Source organism: Ochotona curzoniae, unplaced genomic scaffold (assembly GCF_017591425.1).
Source record: "Ochotona curzoniae isolate NIBS_2020 unplaced genomic scaffold, NIBS_Ocur_1.0 contig_2210, whole genome shotgun sequence".
Taxonomy (NCBI): domain Eukaryota; kingdom Metazoa; phylum Chordata; class Mammalia; order Lagomorpha; family Ochotonidae; genus Ochotona; species Ochotona curzoniae.
Window position 1 is genome coordinate 31,622,748 of NW_024465369.1, and position 24,460 is coordinate 31,647,207.

Consider the following 24,460-nt stretch of genomic DNA (forward strand, 5'->3'; position numbering starts at 1 on the left):
CAGTTTTTTAGATGATATGCATTTATTAGGGATATCCTATAGAACTTAATGGAACAAATATAAGATTCAGTTAGATGAAAATTTTTGTGATAAACTTTTTTGTTAGTAAGTTGTAATGTCTAAGAAAATGACAATGAAATAAAGAATTTTTTTTCTTGTGACTGTATTTGTAACTTTTTAGTCAGGAAGAGATAAAGACATGGGGAGAACACTGTTGAAAACCTTTGGGAGCTGATACTGTAAGCTTGCAGGTTAAGGGGATGTCCATGATCCCAGCGCCCCACACTCAATGGTTTGGGTGCTGACTCCTCACTTCCAATCCAGCTCCCTGATAATGGCCTGGGAGAAGTAACAAGGGTGGCCCAATGCTCCTGCCACCTGGCACCTTGCTTTGGCCTGGCCCCGTGCTAGCCATTCACGGCCATCAAAGGAATGAACCAGTGGACGGAAGACATTTCTCTCTGTGTCATGGTGTAACTCTAATTTCTCAAATAAATAAATCTCAATAAAAAAACCATTTTGAATAGTTGAAGCGATGATACAAGTGAAAATTAAAAAAACAAAACAAAACAGACTGTTGGACTTTATGCTTCTTCTTGTCTTATTGCATACATATTTTTTGTATTAGTTATCGTAGAGTTAGGCAGGATGTCCCAAGGTTTTAAATTAGTATTAACATAATGTTATTGTGTTAACATTCATATTATTTTGCTTTTAAATCCAGTCTACTAATCTATTATGTTTGATGAGCTTAATCCATTTACATTCAGGGTTAATATGAATGGATGGTAATTTGGTCCTGTCATTTTAGCAATGGGTTGTTCTTGATTTAGTCTTCTGTTATTTTACTGGGATGTTCTTCCCATTTGCCTTTGGTTTTGGTGGGTGCTCTTCCTCTTCTCTGTCATGAGAACATCTTCAAGTATCCTTTGTAGGGCAGGTTTGGAAGAAAGCAAATTCTTTTAACTTTTCTTTATTGTGGAAGAATTTTATTTCATCTTCAAAGACAAAGGAGAACATTGCTGGGGATGTTATCCTGGGCTGACAATTGTTTGCTTTTAGAATCTGGAATATTTCGCTGGATTCTCTTCCAGTATGTAGTGTTTCCTGTGAGAGGTCTCCTGTGACTTTAACTGACATTCCTTCATATGTCAGTTGACTTTTTTCTTTTTTAATTATATTTTTGACAATCTTTACACAGTTAATTAGGGAAAAAGGTTCAAGGGCTACAGGAAAGTGGGTAAGACTATTATTTCCACATTGTTTGTAAAAGGGTAATTAAGGGAGAAGCCCCACCCAGTCTCCCACCCACCCTAGGTCCCTGATGTGGGGCATGCTCCAAAGGTGTTGCTCAAGTGGTTTTGATAGTTCAACAGTTGTGAATCACTGCCAATCTCACCACTCCAAGCACAATGAGGTCGTTGAAGAATCTATTGATTGACATAGTCCATGTTAGAATCTCCGTTTGCCCAGTTTTTCACTGCCAGGTAATTGATTGACTTGTTCTGTCCTCTGTCTTTTCATGGTTACGGTTCTGAGTCTGGCAGTTCGATTGGGGAAATCCCCAAAGAAACTTTGTCTGAGGTGTTCCCAGACCAGATTCTTGTATGTCCTAGCAAGTACAGGGCCCAGGTATGCATTGCTGCCAGTCTCGCCACTCTAAGCACAATGAGGTCACTGATTGACATAGTCCATCATAGAGTCTCCATTTGCCCCATATTTTGCTGCCAACATATAGCTGAGATGGTTGATTGACCTGTCTTCTTTCTCTTCTTGGTTAGGGTTCTGTGTCCAGCATTTCGATTGGGGAAATCCCCAAAGAAACTTTGAGGTATTCCCAGACCAGATTCTTGTGTGTTCTAGCAAGCACAGGGCCTGGCACAGTCCATCACCCCGATCAGCTGGTGGTTGCAATTGCTGGGTTGGTTCTGTTTTCACTCCCAACTTCCACTGGAACCAATGGGTGTTGCAGTCCAGCCTGATTCTGCCATCACATACTCAGCCCTCACCTAAACCAGTGTAGCCTAGTTGGAGCAACCCACAATAACCCCCACCAGGCCCGCCCCTATCCTGGTTTGCCAGTATGTGTAGCAGACTAGTCCAGTCTGTCCCACATCCCCTCTGCTCTCATTCAAGTCAGTGGGCATTGAAGCCTAGTTCCATCTAACCAGCTCCACTATCCAGCCCTCACAGATGTTGTTGGGTGCCTTTCTGTCTAGCCACCGCAGCCCCAATCTTGGTTTTCATGCTCTCTTGTGGGAGTGGTAACCCAAGAGGGAGGAGCCCACTATTTCCCTTCTAGGCCATCCCCACTCCTGGATTATGCACTCTTCAGGTGATTCTGCGATTTAACTTGACAGAATTAGCCCCCAGTGCCAGCCTCTGCAAGCTGATGCTGCAGCTAAGCCCAACCAACCCTCACCCACTCTAACTTTGTTTGCACCAGTAGGAACTATCAGCTCAGCCTGGCTTTTCCCTGATATAGTCCACATGAGGCCCACAGGTGTTGTAGCCCTGCATAGTCTGGTCTGCATCTATCACAGCCCACACTCTCCAGTGGGAGTAGCCGTCCAGCAGGGGAGCACCCCTACATTCCCCCTACTGGCTCCCCTCCCTCCCTTCCTGGTTCTCACGTGTGCTGGTTTTTTATTTTTTCTTTTTAATTAATGGCATTAAGCACTTTCATTGAGACATGTTTTCCCATTGTTTCTCCCTTTGTGATATTAGAGGTTATGGTTGATTGCATAGGTTTATTCATTATTTTACTTGTTGAGTAAACTCAACATTTTTCTATTTGTTTTCTTCCTTGTTTACTCATTGATAGGTTTGAAAGAATAAAGGCTGATTAAATCCTTGAGTTTTAATTTACTAGAGTTCAGAAAAATGACTTCTTTTTGGCATTCCGCAAAGGTGATTTTCAGATTTTTAGTGCTAATATGTGAATTCATGGATATTTGCTGCCTTTCAGCTGTACTGTTTCTGTTCTTCAGATTGACTCTTATGCATTGATAAGACTCCAGCAGTCTCTGCTAGCTTCATCAGACTCAGGTTTTTCAGTCTGTGGTTCCAGAGTTTATTACTGGGCACAATGGCCTGTGAGTTTTCTAAAATTGTATATAACATTTTTTTGTGTGTAAACATGCATTTTTTTCCTTAGTAATTCCACAGCTCTTATCAGATTTTCAAAAGTATCTTGACATCTAAAAGAATTAATTATTTACTAAATTCTCCTGAAAAATGCTGGCCATAGGCAAATAGTTCTATAATAAGAAATTACAGTGTGAAAGTTGCTTTTGTTGTTGTAAAATTATGGTGGGATGAGGAAATGAGAGGGATGGGGGAGAAGAGGGATAGTGAGCAGAGAGTGCCACAGGTTGCTTGAGGGGTCGCACTGGGAGAGGAGAAAACAGAAGTTGAGTGGATAGAACTTAGCAAGTTTATTTTTGTTTTTAGGATAGGAGAGCTGTGAGCACATTCGCCTTTCCTTCATTTTCTATGTACTTGCTCCTGGTAGTCTTTCACCTTCAGTGTTAACTCTCTGTTAAAAGCTCTCCTTTTTAATATCCCATCTTCTCCATAGTGACTTGTCCACAGTTTTCTTTTCACACATTTGTTTTATTGTAATAATAATAGAGTTTAAAAATTTTCTCCTTGTGTGAATTCTTTCCAAACTAGTATCATTTTATGAATTTATCCCTCATGAATACCTGATACATAATATATTCAATATTATGTGAAATAGAATGGATGGACTAAAAAAAAATTGATTTGTTTCCTGGTTTTAAATTGCTTATTTTCTATTCAGAAATTCAGTAAAGGTATTTCTTTTGTTTAAACTTGTAGATTTTAGATTGTGTTTACATCTATATAATGCTGGTTGAATGTTGGCAGTGTTTTGAACCGCAAATTCAATTGATTAAAGTACACTCATGGGACTAGCATTAATTATCGTATTCATTATTATACAGACTTTGGAACTTTTCTTCATTCTATGTTGATAAAAGGAAAACTTATTGAACTATTTGTGTTCTTCATTTTTCAAAGAGAAAAAGATGTATATGTAAGCTTATCACAGAGAAAAGCATATCACAAATAGATTTTTTTATTGAAGACTAGACTTTTCAGAAAGGATCAGAACACATGCAGTTAGAGATTCCAGATTGTAAAAGGGAAGACTAAAGAAAATTTGAAACCCATATCTGATTTGTGCTAATTGCATTATGGAAACAGTGAAGTGTTTGAATGTGTTACCAAAGTATTTCATGGTAATGTTATGAAAAGAATTGAATTTCTGATCTCTTCTTTCAGATCATGTCCTGTTTATTGTACTGTCCGTTTCCCAGAGACTTTCTTGTTTTTCCTACACTTTGCCTTATCCTAAAGCAAACTTGGAACATTTGGTATTATTTTTATTCTACATCAGCTAATAGAAAAGGGACCTATACAAATATTTGAATCCTGCTTTATCTTTTTTTTATTCATCATCTGTACTATCCATGGTACCTGTAGGCATGTCAATAGATAAATGTGTGTTTATTAAGTAATAATGTCTCCTCAAGAGACTAGTGACTCCTTGAAAAATGCTTGCAAAACTCAACATACATCGTAGAGTAGATACTCATTGCATTTTCAGTTTTATAAATATGTTTTCATGCTCGATCAACTAAAGAAAATCTTGTTTATTTATACTTAGATTCAGTCATTTTTATCCCAGGGTCAAGCTCTTGTCCAGGTATTGTTGATCATGATACATTATATATTCATTTTTTGGTTATTAATTATAAAATATGGGTAAATATTTATAAGTCTGTTGGATCTAACTATTTTAATTTCATGCCAGGACAATTAAGATTTTCTTAGTGACAGATGTTAACTAAGTGACAATATTTTGACGCTTAGGAATTCAGCCCTCATAGTAGTTAAGAACAGGAAGTAAGAACTGTAAATTAAATGTATTGGTGAGGGAATGAAGTCCAACCTGTATAACTCTACAGGGAGAGATCTCTGAAAGTTTCCTCAGATTTCATCCCTTGTACCTTTTCCCTTTGCTAATTTGCATATAAATCATAGCCATGAATATGACTGTATGTTGAGTTGGCCTTGTGAGTTACCAAACCTAGAAGTGCTCTTGCCTGCTGTTGACACAACCACTTACGCTGGGATTATGAGTCTAAGCAAGAAAGGATGGAAGTCTAGTCCACGATGTTAAAATTGATGTTGGGAATATTTAAAAGTAGAATTGACAGGATTTGGTAATTGTTACTTTTTTAGAGCTTAATTTTTTTTCTATCAATTTTTATTTCATTCACCTGTGTTTCTACTTTAAAATAGACTTTAGAACTATTTAAAAGTGAAATTAAGAGGATTAATTAGGTATTTTAATATGGGGAGAAAGACACAGGAAAGTATCAAATGTATGTACAAATTTGACTCTGAGAACAGACTATTAAGTTATTAAGTATTAAGTTATTAAGATATCTAGTTACTAGGGGAGCAGCATAATGTAGTAGGAATGCTGAATCTGAAGAAACTTTGTCTATGTGGATGTAGGTTTAGATCCGAGTGCCTGTTGACTTGGAACCCAAGCACACATCCTTCTAATATTAAGTTGTTCAATTGAGGCTTTTATGAGTATGAAATAAGACAGTTGAGGCAAATTTCCAACTTACTAGGTAATCACAATGTCATTGTTAATGTGATTATTCAATTCCTATTTATTAAGTACCTAACATGTACCAGAGTGTCAGGCACTTGTCATATTGTTATTACTATTTTAGAATTGCTGTAGTTGTAATTAAATTTCGAAACCTAGAAACCTAAATGTTAGGACTTTTTTTTTTTAAAAAAAAGTTTTATACCATTGTATATTTTCTTTATAAACTTTTTATCCTTCAAGAAGTAGAATGTGTGTTGGTTTTAAATACCAAGAAGTTTTGGAGTACTTGAAGCCCAGAAGGGAATTTGCCGTGGTTATTTATCTTGAGTATTCAAAAGTTAAGTGGTGTCAGCACTCTGGTCTTCTAAAAAGAAACATACTTTAAACTCAATTCTGATAAATGCCTCTGTTACATGTTTTGTGGATGAGTAGAGGGATTTTTGCTTTCATAATCTCAGCTCCACTCAGTAACACATTCAATAGTATATTATAATTTCATTTTATTAACTACTTAAGTGATGAGCAGAATGAAATTACACATGCATAGAAAGGCATATATTTGTGAAATTATCTTGATATCAGCATGTCTAGATTCCAAAGAACTAATAATGCTCTCTTTTTCTTGTAGAACACTTCACTTGCATTGTGAAGGTGCTTTTTACCCTACTCTACACACAGGCTCTTGCAGCACTTTCAGTTAAATGCAGTGAGGAAGATAGGTCAGCCTGGAAACACATGGGAGCTGTCAAAAAGGTCAGTCCTTCTCTACCCTTGTCATTTAGTAGTGGGAAACTCATTTACATTGGGGATATGAGTGAGTGAGTAGATGTTTGACAGAGAAAATCAGCTAGTGATGTTCTAGTTGGAAATGGAAACAAGTTAAAAAAATGTTTTTACACTGCTAGGCTGCCTGTATCTGTCTCTAAACTTTTGCCTTTTTCCCATTCTATTGGGCAATTTTATTTTGCTTTTGGTACAAGTCTTAAATTCAGAAAAGTTATAAAACACTGTGCAAGCAAAGTGAACAGGTATGCAGACTTGCCTATTTCTGTCATTTTCATTTCTCCTTGTCCCTCTCCCCATCCCCAATCATAATTCAAATTTAAAATCCCTTCCCTTGGGGTAGAGACTTGGCCTAGTCATTAACATGGCATTTTAAGATGCTCATGTCCGGTGTTGGAGGACCTGAGCTGTGATGGAGCTAAGGAGACAGCAGCGATGGCTTGACTAGTTGAGCCCCGCTGCTCCTGTGGGAGCCCTGGCCTGAGCCACGGACCGCTGCAGGCATTTGGGGAGTGAGCCAGTGAAGCAGGAGCTTTCTCTTTGTCTCTGTTTTCCTCTCAAAATTCATCAATGAGTAAGTAATTAAAATGCATTTTAGGCTTTTCTGATCACGTCTCTTTTAATATTACTTTTAAGAGGAAAGTGTTAGGCTACTGATTTAGGCATCTCTTCAAATTGTTTGGGAGACCTGCATGCCCCCAGAATTTTGGTTCTAGACAGGAGCTGTTGAGGGTACTTAAGAATTGTACCAGTGGATTGGAGCTCTGTCTGTGTCTTTTTCTCTCTTTCTCTGTCTCTAAACTAAAATAAGTTAATCTAAACAAAATCTTTTCTCAAAATCAATAAATACTACTTATGCTAGAGCATATCTATTTTTAGCAAACATAATGGTTTTCTTTAAATTACACAAATGATAAGGAAAACTTGAGCATATTTAGTTAAGTATGTTTTCAATGTCTTGATAGTAAATGAAATACTATAAAACCAAAGTGACTTGGATTAGTTAGGTAATGGCTATTTAGAGAAGTTATTCATAAAAAAATAATAAATGTATGAATCTTCGCTTGGCTCACAGAATCTTAAGGACTTTTTCAACCTTATTGAAAAAGATTTATTAAAATCATACCTAATTTATCAAAGGAGAGAGGGCCAATTATAAATACATGAAATGTGTTCAATATAACCTTCAATTTTATCAACATAGTATCTTTGCAAAGTTCATTGTACTGGTTGGTTGGCTATGGAAATCTAGTGCTGGGTCTGTATCCTGCCACTACAAATGTTATTTATTTATTTTTTTTTATCATGGCATAGAAACTGTCAGTTTTTGTTTAATGGTGCATTTGGACCATTTGAGTTATAAGGGCTCCCTCTGCTTCTCAGATTTTATAGTTCTAAATTTGTAAAATGGATTTCATTTTTGAATAATTTTTATTCATACTTGATTCTTAGGTAATTTTGTCTTCTGAAATTATCTTTCTTGCATTTATGTCTTTATTTTTTACTTATTGGGAAAAGTAGGAAGAAAGAAGGACAGAAACAGATTTTTTTCCCACTGGTTCACCTACCCATATGGCCACAATAGCCAGGACAGGGCAGGTTGAAACCAGGAGCTGGAAACTCAATCCAGGACTCTCACATGGGTGGTGAGACCCGTCACCTACTGCCTCCAAAGGTGTGCATTAGCAGGAAGCTGGAATCACAAGTAGAGCCAGGACTCAGACCCAAGTGCTCTAAACTGGAGTGCAGATGTCCCCAGTGGTGTGTGAACTGCTGTTCCACGCATCAGTCCCTTTAAATATCCTTTTAGTTTTCAACTAATATTCAAGAAAAGTATACTAGATTTCTCTGTTGTATCACAGATGTTTCCTTAATAAGCAGCCTAGTCATAAAGAATACATGTATAAAAAAATTAGCTGGTAGTGTTGGCTATAAATCTATTTATTTGAATGTTTCCTAAAATGGAAATTTAATGACAAGAAATTTAAATATCAGAATCTATGATGGAAAGAATATGATTTAATCCAGGTAACTATTCTGTCAGTTTCCTTTCTCAACTTAACTACTGTTCAATATTTTTAAAATCATTAATAAAACACTAGAATGATGCATATGTTTATCAGAATCTAATTTGGAAACATATTTCTTTATAGTTACATATTTAGTGAGTTAAAGCAAAAATTTTGATAGCACGTTATTAGTTTTTTTCTATAACAAATTAAACACTGACATTCCTTCCTTTTTTCCATGACTTTCTTCCTTTGGATCTTTTAATTTCTCATTCCTTTTCTTCCTTTCTTCATTGAGTCTCATTCATTACAAAGCTGTAATTTTTTTAGGTTTAGGTGTGATTATTTTGGTAATAGTTTATTTACTACTGTAGTGCAATAAAAATATATTTTTGAAAGGTATTAGAGACTTAATTTGGAGAGTGGAATTTCTACCAAGAATCTGTATCACTTCAAAAAAGAGAGTTCAAAGAGAAAGACAGCAATAAACAGATACCTTCCTTTCCCTGATCAGTCCTGAAGCAACAGCTGGAATTGGGTCAGGCTGAAGCTGTGAATTCTATAAGGGTTTCCTATATGGGTGCCAGGGACCTGAGTGCTTTAGCTGTCATCTTCTGCCTCCCAGGACACATGTTGCAAGTCACTGGAATTGGGAAGAGAACTAGGATTAGAACCTAGGGAGGCATCCCAAGTTGCATCTTTTTTTTTTTTTTTTAAGATTTATTTATTTTTTGTTGGACAGATATACAGAGAGGAGGAGAGACAGAGAGGAAGATCTCTGTCTGATGATGGACTCCTCAAGTGACGGTAGAGGCTAGAACTGAGCCAATCTGAAGCCAGGAGCCAGGAATTTCTTCCAGGTCTCCCACGTGGGTACAGGGTTCCAAGGCTTTGGGCCATCCTCGAGTGCTTTCCCAGGCCACAAGCAGGGAGCTGGAAGGGAAGCGGAGCTGCTGGGATTAAAACTGGCACCCATATGGGAGCCGTGCACGTGCGAGGTGAGGACTTGGTAGCTATTAGGCTACCGTGCCGGTCCCTGAATTTCTTAATCAGGGATCCCTGGACAGGTTTTGTTTTATTATCATATTATCCATATTATCATATTATCCAGAATGTACTCCAAGAGCCTGCTATTCTAAAGAGTTTAAACGCCCCTATAATATAGACAAAGCATTCCACCCAGCAGAAATTTGCTTGTCTCTCTTTGCTCCTGACCCTTTTCTATATTTAATCCACTTACTTTTGCAATTTCTTACTTAGAACTTTTCTGATCATGATTCTAGGACTTTCATCCATATACTCTGAAATCTTTCTTAAGCTTTATGAGCCTGTTCTTTACTTTTCTCAAAAAATGTCTATGTAAAATATAGGCATTGATTTCAGTTATCTTTTATCCCATCTAATACTGTCAAGGAAATTTCTGAGTTTTCTGCATTTTAAGTGACTTATTATTTTAGAAGTACTTTGATTAAAGTATTAATGACAATAAGATGTTGGATTTTCTACCTTTGCCTATAATTGCAATGCCATGATGTACTTAAATAGCAGAACTTGTAACCGTTATTAAAGGGCTTTATTACCATGATAATGTGGGGAAAATGGTGGGAGGAAGAATTAGAGGGAGGAAGAGTCATGGAAAATAACAACAGAAGAAAAGAAAGGAAAAGAAAAATCAGTCCTCCAGAAAGAGGGGGAACTGGCTAGATTAAATGAGCATTTGAGACTTTATAGTGGCTGCTGTGGTAGCAGTCAGTTGAACTGCTGCCTGTGACCCCTCTATCCCATGTAAGAGTGCTAGTTTGAGTGCCCACTGCTGTGCATATCATCTGGTTCCTGATAATGCACCTGTGAAGGCAGCAGAAATGACCTGAGTGCCTGGGCCTCTGCCACTGATATGGGAGACCTGAACGGATTCTTGGCTTTGGTTTGCCTGCCCCTTGTCGTTGCAGCCCTTTGAGAAGTGAACCAAGATATGGAAGATATCTCTCTTTCTGTAACTGCCATATCAGTCAGTGAGATACTGATTCTTGTAAATTAAGTATACCCTGGAGATCATCATATTTAACAAGTGATCATTCTGTTGGCTCAGTAGGCAAGGGTGGAGCAAGTGACATGATGTAAGTAAGTAGAACAGTGGAAGAGTCAGTCATTTTCATAGTTTAGACTTAGGGCATAACCCTATACAGCTGAATGAATATAGCAAAAATCAAAGATGTAAAATAAATATATTGCAGTGAATGAAGTATTAAAAAGGCATATACAAGCAGGTTTCAGAGCTACAGGCTCCAGTATTATCAAAACAGATGCCATCAATTACCCAGTAGGTATTTATTGCTCAGATTTTTGTTAAGCAGAGGAATACATGGAAAATAGAAAGTGTGTAGTTCCTGACATTCTGGAATATAGAGTCTAATTGAAAAGAATCTAATAACATGAAATAAACTAGGAGTTGTACAGAGAGTATCATCAAATACCAGTTTTTAATTGTTCAGACAATCAAAACCTTAAGAGTTCAGAACAACCTTTTATTTCATAGTGCTTACTTAATTCCTGCATTTTCTTATTTTCAAAACTAGTTAATGAGTAGAATAAGTGATTTCATAGCCAAATTATTACTCTTCCATAGTTTAAATTTATTATAATGTGTGTATTATTCTTCCTTCTGTTATCTCAGCAAATATAGAGGTAACTCTCTTAAGTATAAAGATTGTATTGAAATACATTTTGTTTTATTAATAGCCTTCTAATTTGCATATAAATTATTGTCATTTTATATTGCATACAAATGAATTGTCATTTAGTGTAGTTATACATTCTGTGATAAATGCATTATCCTATTTTATTTTTACAGTAAGTCTTTTTTAAGAAACCCCTTTCAAGGAAGTTGAAGGAAAGTGTAAAAGAAAAAATCCTGGTCTCTATTTCCTTCTGTTACAAGCCTACTTATTTTTTCCCACTATAATGAGCTCCTGTATACTTTCATTTGACTTTTTTTTCACAATGTAAACATTTTCCATATGCTCAAATTTGTCATTTTGATGCTTGAATTTTTCTTTTCAGTTGGCATTTCATAATTTAGGTAACTGCTTCGTGTTTGTTGTCATTTTCATGTCATTTTTCTATTTTACCACTGCAATGAATATCTTGTGTGTGTAGCTATATTTTAAAAAGTACATAGCTGTATGTTGAAAATTATGTATACTTAAAAATATGTAGCTATATTTAAAAAATTATTTTCATAGGTACAGTTTCCAGGTGTAAATATTGCTGGGTCAGAAGCAATATGATTTACATATACATGATTATTCCCATTTATAGTGTTATTTATATGCTGGTACAGTATTGGAATATTTTTGACCAGCTACCCATTTTCAGTTTAAGTTTAGGGGATGTGATTTTACCCAGAGTTTTGAAGAACTGAAGTTTATGTTCTTGGAAGTAAAGTAATTATACTTTCACTGTACTCATTAAAAAGTGTCATTTCCCATGTGGAGTTTTAGTAATTTTCACTAACCAATATAACTGATATTTTAATTTTTTCCAGAATACATGTGATGCAGAAAAGTCATACGAAGTGTTATTGAGTTTTGTGATAAGTGAACTTTCTAAAGGAAAGTTATACCATGAAGAAGGAGCTCAGGAATGTGCAATGGTATGCTTTTACTAAGATTATTTGAAATGATTATTCTGTTAAAAATTTAGATTTTCTTTGTTTCCACTATAGATGTACTATTGAAAAACTGCATCTGTAATAGAAAGAATTATCCAAATTTTCTTTTTAACTTTAGGCTAGCCCTATTGCTTGGTCTCCAGAATCCATGGAAAAATACTTACAGGACTTCTGCTTACCTTTTCTCAGAATCACCAGCCTTCTCCAGCATCACCTCTTTGGAGAAGATTTGCCTAGTTGCCAGGTAAAATTTAGAGTAAAGAACAGGGAGCCTTGTTTTTATATTGACCTATGTTTGGGGAATTATATTGATATATGGCATAGTATTTATGTTGATATAGATGAGAATCTTTTATAATGTTAGGGGACAATGTAATTGAAGATTATTTTTAGTATAAAAATTTTGAATTCCATGCATAGTTTTTCATAATATACATTTTTCATAATCTATATTTTTACTGCAAAAAAGTTGCATAGTTATTTTGAAAAAGGTATTTTCAAAATATATATCCTTTTTTTCCCAAATTTTATTTATATATTTTATTTATATAGAATGAGCAGATTTCATGTAATTCACAATACAAATTTAGGAAGCTACCTTTTTGTTTTATATTTTCAGGAAGATTGTCTTGTATCAGAGAGTACATATGATAATTGTCCTTTTGGGATTAGCTTATTTTGCTGAGCATAATTATTTCACTGAGTATAATGGTCTCCAGTTGGGAACACTTACTTTTGCAAACTGTAGAATTTCATTGTTTTTAATGGCTGAGTAGTATTCTATAGAGTAGACACAGTTTCTTTATCCATTCCTCTTTTCATGGACATCTGTGTTGTTTCCATGTCTGTTGTTGCAGATTGTGCTGCTCTGCATATAGAGCTGCAGGTTGCTTTCTCATATGTAGGTTTCGCTTCTTTTGGATATATTGTTAGGTGTGGATAGATTGATGAATTTTCACTTGTCTAAGCACTCTCCATACTGACATTCATAGTGGCTGCACAAGTCTGTAGTCCTACCAGCAATGGAATAGGGTACTTTTTTCCTTACATTCTTGCCAGCAGGAGTAATTAGAAGATTTCTGTACATAGGCCATTCTCACCAGAGTTAAGTGGATCCTTAATGTGTGTGTGTGTGTGTGTGTGTGTGTGTGTGTGTGATTAAGATTTATTTATTTGGAAAGGAAGATTAACAGAGAGAAGCAGAGAGATAAAGATCCTCCATCTGCTGGCTCACTCCCCAAATGGCTGCATCAGCTGGAGCTGGGCTGTTCCAAAGCCAGGAAACTCCTCTGGGTCTGCCATGCGGGTGCAGGGTGCCGAGGCTCTGGGTTCCTTGACTGCTTTCCCAGGCCACAAGCAGGGAGTTGGATGGAAAGTGGGGCTACCGGGATTAGAACCGGCACCCATATGAAGATTGGGAGAAATCATAGTTGACACATTTGCTTATATACACATAAGATCCACTGGAAAGATATGTAAGTTAATGATCAGTTCTTAGGAGTTGAGGATGGTGAGATTGAGATTTGGGTTGAAGGACAATCAGGGTGGAGAATTTTTAAATGGTATTTGCATAGTGGATTAGGGTGGGAAGTGTTGACGATTAGGGGAAAGTGGGTGAGACCATTGTTTCCACATTTTCTTTTTGTTCTATCTGTATCTGGATTCCTGTATCTGGAGTAGCCACACCCAGCCTTCCAGCTGCCCCAGTACCCAGGGATGGGGAATGGCCACCCAGTGTCATCTGCTCAAGTGGTTTCAATAGTTCTGAAATGCTGTTGAGCTCGCTGATAAAGAATGAGGAAATCCTTCCAAGATCCATTGACTGACATAGTAGGGTGGAATATTTTTTAACAATAGCATTTTTTATTCTTGCTTTTTAAGTAATATAGCTATATAAGAGCAACAAATTAAGTCTGTGGAAAAGAAGGAAATGTTTTTATATTTTTTGAATGAAAGGCAGAGTTTTAAAGAGTAAGACACAGAACATGTGAGAAATTTTGCATTTATTGGTTCACTCCCCACATGACCAGAATGACCAGGGCTGTGCCAGACTAAGTCAGGAGTCTAGAAATTATTCTGGGCCTCTTGGTCCCCTGCCATCCACATGGAAAACCTCGATGGAGTTCTAGGGGCCCAGTGACTTGTTCAGACTTCATTGCTTTTCCAGGCCATAAGCAAGGAGTGCAGGATCAGAGGTGGAGCAGCTAGGATTCAGTGCCGGTGTAGGAACACGGCTCCTCAGTTGAGGCTCAGAGTACTATCCATGTCTCTGGCCCTCTATTGGAATTTTTAACATGGCATTTAGGCAAAAGAAAGTAATAAAAGACATGTAAATTGGAAAGGAAGAAGTGAAACATTGTTCATATAAGATAATGTTCTATATAAAAAATCATAAGGAATTCCCAAAATAAACTGTTCTAAACAGTTCAGTGAGATTATAGATATAACTATATTTGAGATATCATTTTCATATGCTAGCAGTGAGCAACTTGAAATTGAGAAATAAGTTCATGTACAGTAGGGATGATGAAAGTAGTCTGGAATTAGATGGCAGCAGTTGTTGCCCAGTTCTGTGATTGAAGCAACTCAGTTTCTGGAAGTTTTTTTTAGCTGTTTGAAAGAGCTGTGCAGAGAGACAGCTATGCCCCATCAACTGAGTCACTCCCGAATGTCTGTGCCAGCTAGGGCAGGACCCCGTCAAGGCCAGGAGTCAAGAGCTTTGTTAGTCTGGGTCTGCAGGTGGGGGACAGAGACCCACAGGTTTGAGTCATCATCTGCTGCCTCACAAGGCTGACTTTAGCAGAAAGCTGAATCCAAAATGAGGCAGTGACTCCAACCCAGGCCCTCTGAGATAGCATCTTTATTGCTGCACCAGATGCCCACTCCTAGACTGTATCTTAACTCAGTGACTTTCATAGTATTTGAATTGTAGGTCAGTTTTTTTCCAAGACCTCTATTGACTAATATGTTTATTTTGTAATATTATCAAGAAATATCAAGATCTGTTTTAACAGTAAGATTAAAAAAAATGTAAAAGAAGTCCCGAAATTTCTGTCATGCTTCCCAGAAAGAACATAAATGTCCAAGACTAGATGAAAAGATGATCAGCAGCATTATTCATTAGAGGAGGATGAACTAATGTCACAAGTGATTATACTAAGTATTGGTGAGGATTTTAGAGTACTTAGAGTTCTCATACATTCATTACTGGTAGGAATGCAAATGATATGCTCAATTTGAGTTTGGCAGCTTCTTTTAAAGTGTTAAGTTTATATTTACTGAACAATCCAACAATTCTGCTAGTTAGCTACCAAAAGAAATGAAAGCATGTCCACATGTAGACTTATTAATGAAATCTCATAGCATCTTTATTTCTTTTTTTTTAAAGATTTATTTTATTTTTTATTGGAAAGGCGGATATACAGAGAGGAGAGACAGAGAGGAAGGTCTTCCGTCCGATGATTCACTCCCCAAGTGAGCACAACGGCCGATGCTATGCCGATCCGAAGCCAGGAGCCTCTTCTGGGTCTCCTGCATGGGTGCAGGGTCCCAAAGCTTTGGGCTGTCCTTGACTGCTTTCCCAGGCCACAGGCAGGGAGCTGGATGGGAAGTGGGGCTGCCGGGATTAGAACCGGCGCCCATATGGGATCCCGGGCGTGCAAGGCGAGGACCTTAACCACTGCGCCAGTGTGCTGGGCCCCAGCATCCTTATTTCTAAATTAAAAAAAAATAATTGGACACAATCCATAACATTAACAGGTGACTATATGAGCAAAATGTGGTATATTTACCCAGTGGGACACTCGTCGGTCTTTAGAAGGAATGAACTGCCTAATCACATGAATTAATCTCAGAATATTAAACTACATGAAAGAGGTCAGGCACAGAGGACCACAGACTGCATGATTCCATTTGTATGAAAAATTTTAAAAAGCCAAAACTAGAATGACAGAAAGCAGATTAGAGACACCTGGGGGCCTAGAAGCACAAGCAAATTTTGGGTGATGACGAGGTTGTCCTTAGATTTTACTTTAGTGATTGCATAATCATACATTTACCAAAATTCATCAGGCTACATTAAAACAGTGGATTTTATAGTATGCAGATTTTAAATGCCTTCTTTGTGTAGCTATGTAAACAGTTTGTAGCCTCATTTCCTGAGATTTTAAAAACCATCTTTTTCAGCTTGTGCATCATTTTGCTTTTTCATCCTTATTTCTTTGTCATACTATTTTCAGAATTTTGCCTTAATGTGCATAGTTAGTTCAGTTTTACAAGCATTTTTTGTCTGTTCACTATGTATGAAGCTCAGGGAGGACAGACTCCCTGCTACCAGGGAACCCACAGTCTAAGAGAAGACTAATTTACTTATCAAGTTATTAACAGAGAATGTAAGTGCAGGAATAGAATCATGTGCAAGTTATGGAAGGGTACGGATACCTGGATATGACTGGCTGGTGTGAGTTCTCCCTAACAGGGTTCTGGGCAGATAGCCCCGAGAAGCTGCAGTAATTGATTGGTGAACCAGAAGGGTGGACAAAGCAGCCTCCTATATGGTCTTTCAGTGACATTAAAAGGAATTGGGGAATGTATTTTTTTATTTATAATACTAGCACACTTATTTTAAAACCATCCTTTAGGATCTGAGTCCTTGGATCATTGATTGGTCCACTTTTTTATTAGTGAGTATAGCCTTAAATTGGCTAGTTCTTTCATCTGCAAGGTTGTGTTGCTGATTTTGTTTTGTGGCTTTTCATTTAAGTGGATGTATAGAAGCTGTGTAATGGAGACTGTCATATCTAGTAACATGTTATTTAACCTCATGGCATTGTAAATTTCTATTTTATTTCCTATTGTTGATTTTGTTTTGTGACTTTTCATTTAAGGGGATGTACACTAACTGTGAAATGGAGACTAACATATCCAGATGTGAAGATGTAGTATGCATCTCTACTTGTAGACAAAGATGGACTTACAATGAAACTGTTTACCATATTTTGACAATAGAATGCTGGACTCTCTGCCATTGTCCATGTCCACAATGATGGACATATGATTGTGTATGAAGAACTATACTATAGTAATGATATAGAGGAACTAGGTGTGTGGGGGGGAATTGGAGAGGGGATAAGGGAAATCCCTGGAGCCTATGGAACTGTATCATAAAATGATAATAATAATAAATTTTTTTTAAAAAAATGACAACTTAAATTTTGAATAATGAGAAAAGGCCAGCCATAGCAAGAACCTCTAAAATGAGACTATCAAATACCAAGGCTCTGAACATTATTAGGGGTATGCTAAGGTATGGCTGAAGTTTGGCAAGTCAATAGAAAAAAGGCCATGGTGATTGGCATAATGAGTGACACAAGATAAAGTCATAAAGATAGATGAGGGCAAAGACCTCTATGGAAGCCATCAGAGATTTTCTTCCACAGTACATGGAGGTATTTTGTGGAACTCTAGATCAGAGTTAGCAAACTATAACCTGCAAACTAAATCAGACCCTTTCTCCATCTTTTTATTAAAAAAAATTTTATTGAAACACACACACACACACACACACACCCATACCCATCCTTCAGGATCTGAGTCCTTGGATCACTGATTGATCCACTACTTTTATTAGTGAGTATAGCCTTAAATTGGCTAATTCTTTCATCTGCAAGGTTGTGTTTTTAAACTCCACCCTCACACACTTGTGACTTTGTTTCATGCTTACTCAGAGTCTAGGCAAGTTATTTAGCACTGCTTTTCATGGATTCTGTATTTTACTATTATTCTTTATCCACACTGACAACCTGTATCTTTTTAGTAGCACTAACACTTGCTTTTACAGAGTAACTAGGTTCCGTAGACTGTGTGCACCAGGTAAGTGACAACTTCGTATAAAAACTGATGTATAAAAGCAGCAGATGCTATGTCTCTCAGGAGTTGAAGTGCAAGGAGAATGTTTGGGGGTTATCTGGATCGCCAGGAAACCTTTTACTCTTGTTTTCTCTTCCTGCTTTCCTCACTTTTTTCAGTTGTCCTAAAGTAGTTAACGAGAATGACACTGATCCTAGCTACAATAGGAACTGTTCTTGATGAAACATCTTAAGAATTTTCTGTTTCATTTCCAAAAGGAAGAAGAAGAATTTTCAGTTCTTGCCAGCTGCCTGGGACTTCTGCCAACATTTTACCAAACAGAACATCCATTCGTCAGTGCCTCATGTCTGGATTGGCCAGCTCCAGCATTTGATATTATAACTCAGTGGTGTTTTGAGATAAAATCATTTACTGAAAGACATGCAGAACAAGGAAAGGTATGTAAAAAACATAGTATACATTTGCCACAATGATGATGAACTGCTAGGTAACATAAAAGTGATGAATTTTGAATTTAAGATTTTCTATTCTTAGAAACATTAAGCATTAAACCAAAAATGGTTTACTCATTATTTATGAGTATAAAAGCAAAAACATTTCAGGTAAATATAATCTTAACTTATAAGATGCAAAAAAATTTAAGGTGGATGTGGAACTTAACTTTTTCATTTAAATGAAGATTTGGACTAGCAGATCCAAAAGATCATATTTTTTGCATTAAAAGGTTGGGCGTAACTCAGAGCTCACATTGGAGATAAGTGTGTTACAGAGTGGAGTGTGGACGCAGAAGTGAGTGCTGTGATGGTCATGGCTAGTGCCTTTGTCTATAGCCAGAACTATAGGTTTTGAGAAATGGGATAATTTGAAGAAAGTAGCATTTTAGGGAGGCAATTCTGGTGGCTTTTTAGTGGAAAAATTCAGGAGAGAGGAAAGCCAAAGACTAATTTGAAGGAAATCTGGACTATTTTTCTAATGGTAAAAGTGTGAAAGTAACTAATATAGGGACATTTGAAGAAAATCTACGGGACTTGGAAACCAGATGTGCATGCCCTTGAGATCTTGACCTTGACTCCTTAGAATAGTGGCTCACTTATAATGATACTTCCAAAAATAGAAAAAGGGGGTGTGGTTGACACTGCAGTGTAGTCGGTAAACCTGCCTCCTCCAATCCTCCAATTCTGGTATCCATATGGATGCTGGTTGGAGCTTCAGCTACTCCACTTACAATTCATTACCCTGCTGATGCATGGAAGAGCAGCAGGAAATGGCCCAAGTCCCTAATCCCTATGGACCCATGTGGAGGCCTTTGTGAAACTCCTCGCTCCTGGCTTCAGGTCAGCATGGCTGTGACTAATGCAGAGTAAATCCGTGGGTGAAATCTCTTCTCCTTACCCCTCACCCCACCCTCTGTATCTCTGTATTTCAAATAAATAAGCCTTTTTAAAAAAAATGTAGAAAAGTTGCCCACCCTCTGTATCTCTGCATTTCAAATAAATAAACCTTTTTTAAAAAAAATTTAGAAAAGTTGAATTAAAAGATGAATTTAATTTGATTTAAAATTTTTGAAAAAAAGTCTTTTGTCACATTTTCCATGAACTTTTGGAAGACCTCTCATATATGGTTCTGCTAGGAACATGCTTCTACTTTAGCCACCACTGATAATACTCCACTGCCCAGGGAGAAGATGCTGGCATGTTTTTGAGAATTTTCACCATCTTGCTTGCCTTCCCATCCTCATTTTATGCTTTTTTTTTTTAAATCCCCTGTTTCTGAGGTAAAGAGGGAGATAAATGGAGAAGCTTCACCCAGTCTCCCACCTGTCCCAGTTCCCCAGTGTGGGGCCTGCTCTGAGGGTCCTGCTCAAGTGTTTTTGATAGTTCTACAGTTCTGAATTGCTGTTAATCTCGCTGTTCCAAGCACAATGAAATCGCTGCAGAATCCAGTGGTTGACATAATCCATACCATAGTTTCCGATTGCCAACACATGGCTGGGGTGGTTGATTGATGTGCTCTGTCCTCCGTCCTCTGTTGTGGTACCAGGTGTCCTCTGCAGGTTCTGATGGACTATGCCTGGATATGCTGTCCACTGCTCCATCTGACCACTGAGGAGGTTCAGCTTTGACTTGCACTCCGTGGTCAGACCATGGCACTGGCATGAAGTGGGATATTCTTGCAGATTCTTTTATAGTTTAAACAATCTTCTCTTTATCTTTAGCCTTGGAGTTTAGAATGTCTTGGGGTAGACTTAGTTGAGTAAAATATAATTAACTACCTTGGACCTTCCTTTATCTAGGTTGTTGTGTCTTTGGGCTTGGGAAATTTTCTGATATCTTTTAAAGTTTGCTTTCTACCCTGTTGGCTTTCTCAAGTACCTTTAGAGCCACAATAACTTGATATTTGGTGTCTTAATGTCCCAAAATTCCAGCAAGGTTTTTTTTCATCTTTTTTTCTCTCTGTTTTTTTAGATAGCTATCTTTGAGCTCACTAAATCTTTCTTGTTTGATGTGTTCTGCTACTAATGTCTTTCATTATATTTTTATCTTTAATATATATTTTCAACTCATAATTCTCTTTTTAAAATTATTTTCTTGGTTAAGTTTCTCTCAGAATGGTGAATCATTTTTCTATTCTCCTAATTTTTGTTAAGTGTCTTTAAAACACCTATTTTGATTTCTGCATCTAAGATTTTGTATATATCAGCTACTGTCTAACCAGGTTCTAGCACCTTATTTGCTGCAGTAAGTCAAGTCAGAGTTCCCTGAAAGTTGTTGGTGCTTGTTTGCCTGTGGCATCATATGTTAATTGATAACTTAATCATTTTTTGCTGTTTACAATCTGCCTTTATTTCTTTGTTCTAGAAATTCTAAGAAGTGTGCATATTTTCTTGGAGCCTTTGGACCCTACCACTATTTCACACTAGAAGGCACCCTAAGTAGAGGATTGCCGCCTTTGCTTTTGTTGTATTATCTCTATTTCAGCACAAGAGGGCGCGCTTGTCCCAGGTTTATCTCAAATCTGCAGTTTGTTGTTCAGAATGAACTGCTGGAGGTCCAGAGGTAGTGGCCCTTGGGTTTCTTCTGGCCTTGGATTTCAATCTAGGCTTAACTGCCAACACTCCCTAGACTGACTAGTATCTCTGCTGGTATTCTTGCTTCATTGTTTTCTCCTAACCCTGACTCTGGCTGTAGACCAACCAGATTCTCTTTTTCAGGATTTTAGAATTTGAATAGTAAGACTTGAATTATCCAAAACAGTGTCCTTGAAGGTAGTCTGTAAATTACTGCTGAATTGTTAATGCAAATAACAAAGCCAGTTCTGATCTGAGGAAAGGAAAACAAAATAAAATGAAAGTAAACCACAATGGGGTTAAAAACAAAAAACTAGTTGATTAGAAGCATATACCAGGAACTTGGAGAATTAAGAACTGAATTGCCATTCCTTGGGAAGAGGATGGCCTAGGGCGTATTTTCTCTGAAGTACTTAGCTGCGTGGCACACCTGCCTTCCTTTCTCTTTCCTTCTCATGTGTGTGCACAAGGCCCGAGCTCAAGGAGAGAGAAGCGGGTTTGCCTGACTTGGATCCTGTGTACATCCCGGTGATAGAATGGGGCCCTGTGCTGGGGACAGCCCTAAGAGCCCTAGAGAGCACTATGGATAGGGTTGTTTTTGAGGAGAATTTGTCATGTGGTTACAGATTGAGTATCTTGAAATCCAAAACCTGAAACTTTTGAGTACTGATAAGAGACCACAAATTGAAAACTCCATTTCATTCATAAAATTTTTGAGAAAATATTATGTAAAATTACCTTTAAACTGTAAGATATGTATGATAAGGAATGTCTGTGTTAGACTTGATTTCTACTTCCAAGAACCTTCATGTTGAATTCAATAATAAAAGAAAGGAAAGGACAATGAGAATGTTGCAAAAAATATATGACATATTTGCAAAACTTTACAGCTAGTCAGGCACTATAGCAAACATACAGATTCTATCATTTTCTTCTTTTACTTTTTTGGATCAGCATCTGAACTGAGTCAATTCATCTATCTGAGGATGTGACCCAAACATTGTTCTAAGGGACCCAAGTTTCTGGTGGCTGATCCTGTCTTGCTTACATAGGGCTGAAATGATTTGATGATAATTTTTTTTATGAACATCCACTGATTGCCTTCTCTCTGAAGGAAATTCTTCGACTGTGTGCACTGTGGTATCAGTTGGCAGGTAGTAAACAACTTATTTTAAGTGGCTAGTTCAGTAAGGATAAATTGCTTTTCCTTTCACTTGCCATTTTTGAGGTCCAGCATTGAGCACAAATGGCATGTTATCAACCCATATGTGGATTGTCCTTAGGCTTGCTTTCATGGCTCATTTAATGTATAAGGTCATTGATAAGCAACAAGTTAGCCACTTAGTTACTGCATGATATGGATGCATAATGATTGGCTGAAAATAGTGTGATTCAGTCACCATATAAATTGATGTTACACAGATTCTTAAGATAATGGATTCACACTACATTCCGTCTACGTTAAATGTGACTGAAGTAACATCCTGAAAAAATTAGTGCTGTGACTAGTATTTTCATACAACTGAAAATAGTGAAATAAATCATACCCAGCAGGGAAATTTAACTAAGTTGACTCTTTTTGGGTACCTAAAACAGTAAAATTATGAAAAGAATTTAGCTCCAACACTTGTGGATGCAAATAAGAGTTTGAGGCGTAATGAATCTTACTATTCTAGGAAGGAAATTTTAAACTACAAAGTATCAAAATAGAAATAATTAGTAATATTTATCCTTCCTTTTTATATGATTTATTTATTTTTATTTTACTTTATTTTTTTGTTTGAAAAGCGGAGTTAGAGAAGGTGAGACAAAGAGAGAGAAGTCCTTCACCCACTGGTTCAGTCTTGAGTGACTACAATGGCCAGAGCTGAAACTAGGAGCCAGGAGTCTTCCCTAAGTCTCCCACATGGGTGCAGGGGCCTGAGCACCCAAGCCATCCTCTACAACCTGCTCAAGCTATCAGCACTGAGCCCAGTTGGAAGTGGAGTAGTTGGGACATGAACTGGCGCCCACATGGGATGCCAGCACCGCAGGTGGAAGCTTGGTTCACTACACCATAGCATCAGCTCTATAATTACCCATTCTTAAAGAAAAAGTTAATGAGATGTTGATTTTTCCAAGAAAGATCAAAACTTAATTTCTAAAAATGCAAACTGTATAAACTTTGCAGTGACCATGTTTACACAAATATACCTAGGTACAGTTTTCATGTGTGCTTAGAGATAGTTAATATTTTTGGAAGTAATAGTATGTCTACATGTTTTGGGTTAGTTAATCTAAAACAAATATATTGTATTGCATTTAGAAGCCTCATTAAAATATATAATGGTAATTGTCAAAGCACTATTTTTGTTACTTGTAAAATGAAATGAGAGGAGTGTGAGTAAAGAAAAGAAGTCACATTCTCCAAGGTATATATTTTTCTTAAGTTCTTAAAAACAAAACAAACAACAATCTATTTCATACTATTAAATTTCTAGGACTAATGACTGTTTTCGAATGTTTTAGGCCTTGCTTATCCAAGAATCAAAATGGAAATTACCACACCTACTCCAGTTGCCTGAGAATTATAATACCATTTTTCAGTACTACCACAGAAAAACCTGTAGTGTTTGTACCAAGGTTCCTAAAGACCCCGCTGTTTGTCTTGTTTGTGGTACTTTTGTGTGCCTGAAAGGACTTTGCTGCAAGCAACAGAGTTACTGTGAATGTGTTTTGGTAAGCAATAGTAAATAATATAAAATTTATGAAAAATGGAAATCTTATATCACATTGAATGGGGTATATGTGGTGAAACGAGTTCTTCAAATTGAACTACTCCATGAATTAAACACAATACATCTTGAGACTGGTTTTGTTTTTGTTTTTTAAGTAGAGGGTTGAGAAGAAATTTGTAAGGCTTTAAGTGAATAAAGCTCTGGTTAAGTGCAGTTTCCGATCTCCTTTCCCACTGTCTGTTAATGATGTACATCCCTGGGACTGTGGCTCAGCACACATCTGTGCTGTGGTGGTTGACAGCCTATGAACCAAGTGGACTTTTATTTTTATTATTTTCTGGATAATCCTGACCCAAACTCCACCTAATGTGTTAATAGTGAAGTATTGAGAGTAGTGTTAGGAGCTTAACTCAGATGAAATCTGAAAAATTTTGAATATATCTTTGTTATCTAGAAGTCATTTAATTTACACACTGTTGATTGTTACAATGTCTGTTGGATTATGAAGTGTACTTATACACTTAAATTTTGTTTAGCATTCTCAGAACTGTGGTGCCGGAACTGGGATCTTCCTTTTGATCAATGCATCAGTGATTATCATCATTCGAGGCCACCGCTTCTGTCTTTGGGGGTCGGTGTATCTGGATGCACATGGAGAGGAAGACCGGGATCTTAGGTCAGATATGCAAG

General features: G+C 37.1%; 1 protein-coding gene across 3 annotated transcripts in view; it reads left to right on the top strand.

Annotated features, from left to right (window-relative positions):
• Positions 1 to 24,460, top strand: part of UBR3 (ubiquitin protein ligase E3 component n-recognin 3) — a 169,804-nt gene that overhangs the window by 142,723 nt on the left and 2,621 nt on the right. For all 3 annotated transcript variants that reach the window (XM_040971695.1, XM_040971696.1, XM_040971697.1), the window contains 6 exons: positions 6,285 to 6,409; positions 11,993 to 12,100; positions 12,237 to 12,362; positions 18,244 to 18,423; positions 23,562 to 23,771; positions 24,307 to 24,446. In XM_040971695.1, the coding sequence (XP_040827629.1) occupies positions 6,285 to 6,409; positions 11,993 to 12,100; positions 12,237 to 12,362; positions 18,244 to 18,423; positions 23,562 to 23,771; positions 24,307 to 24,446 (889 nt within the window). The remainder of the gene's footprint in view (positions 1 to 6,284; positions 6,410 to 11,992; positions 12,101 to 12,236; positions 12,363 to 18,243; positions 18,424 to 23,561; positions 23,772 to 24,306; positions 24,447 to 24,460) is intronic.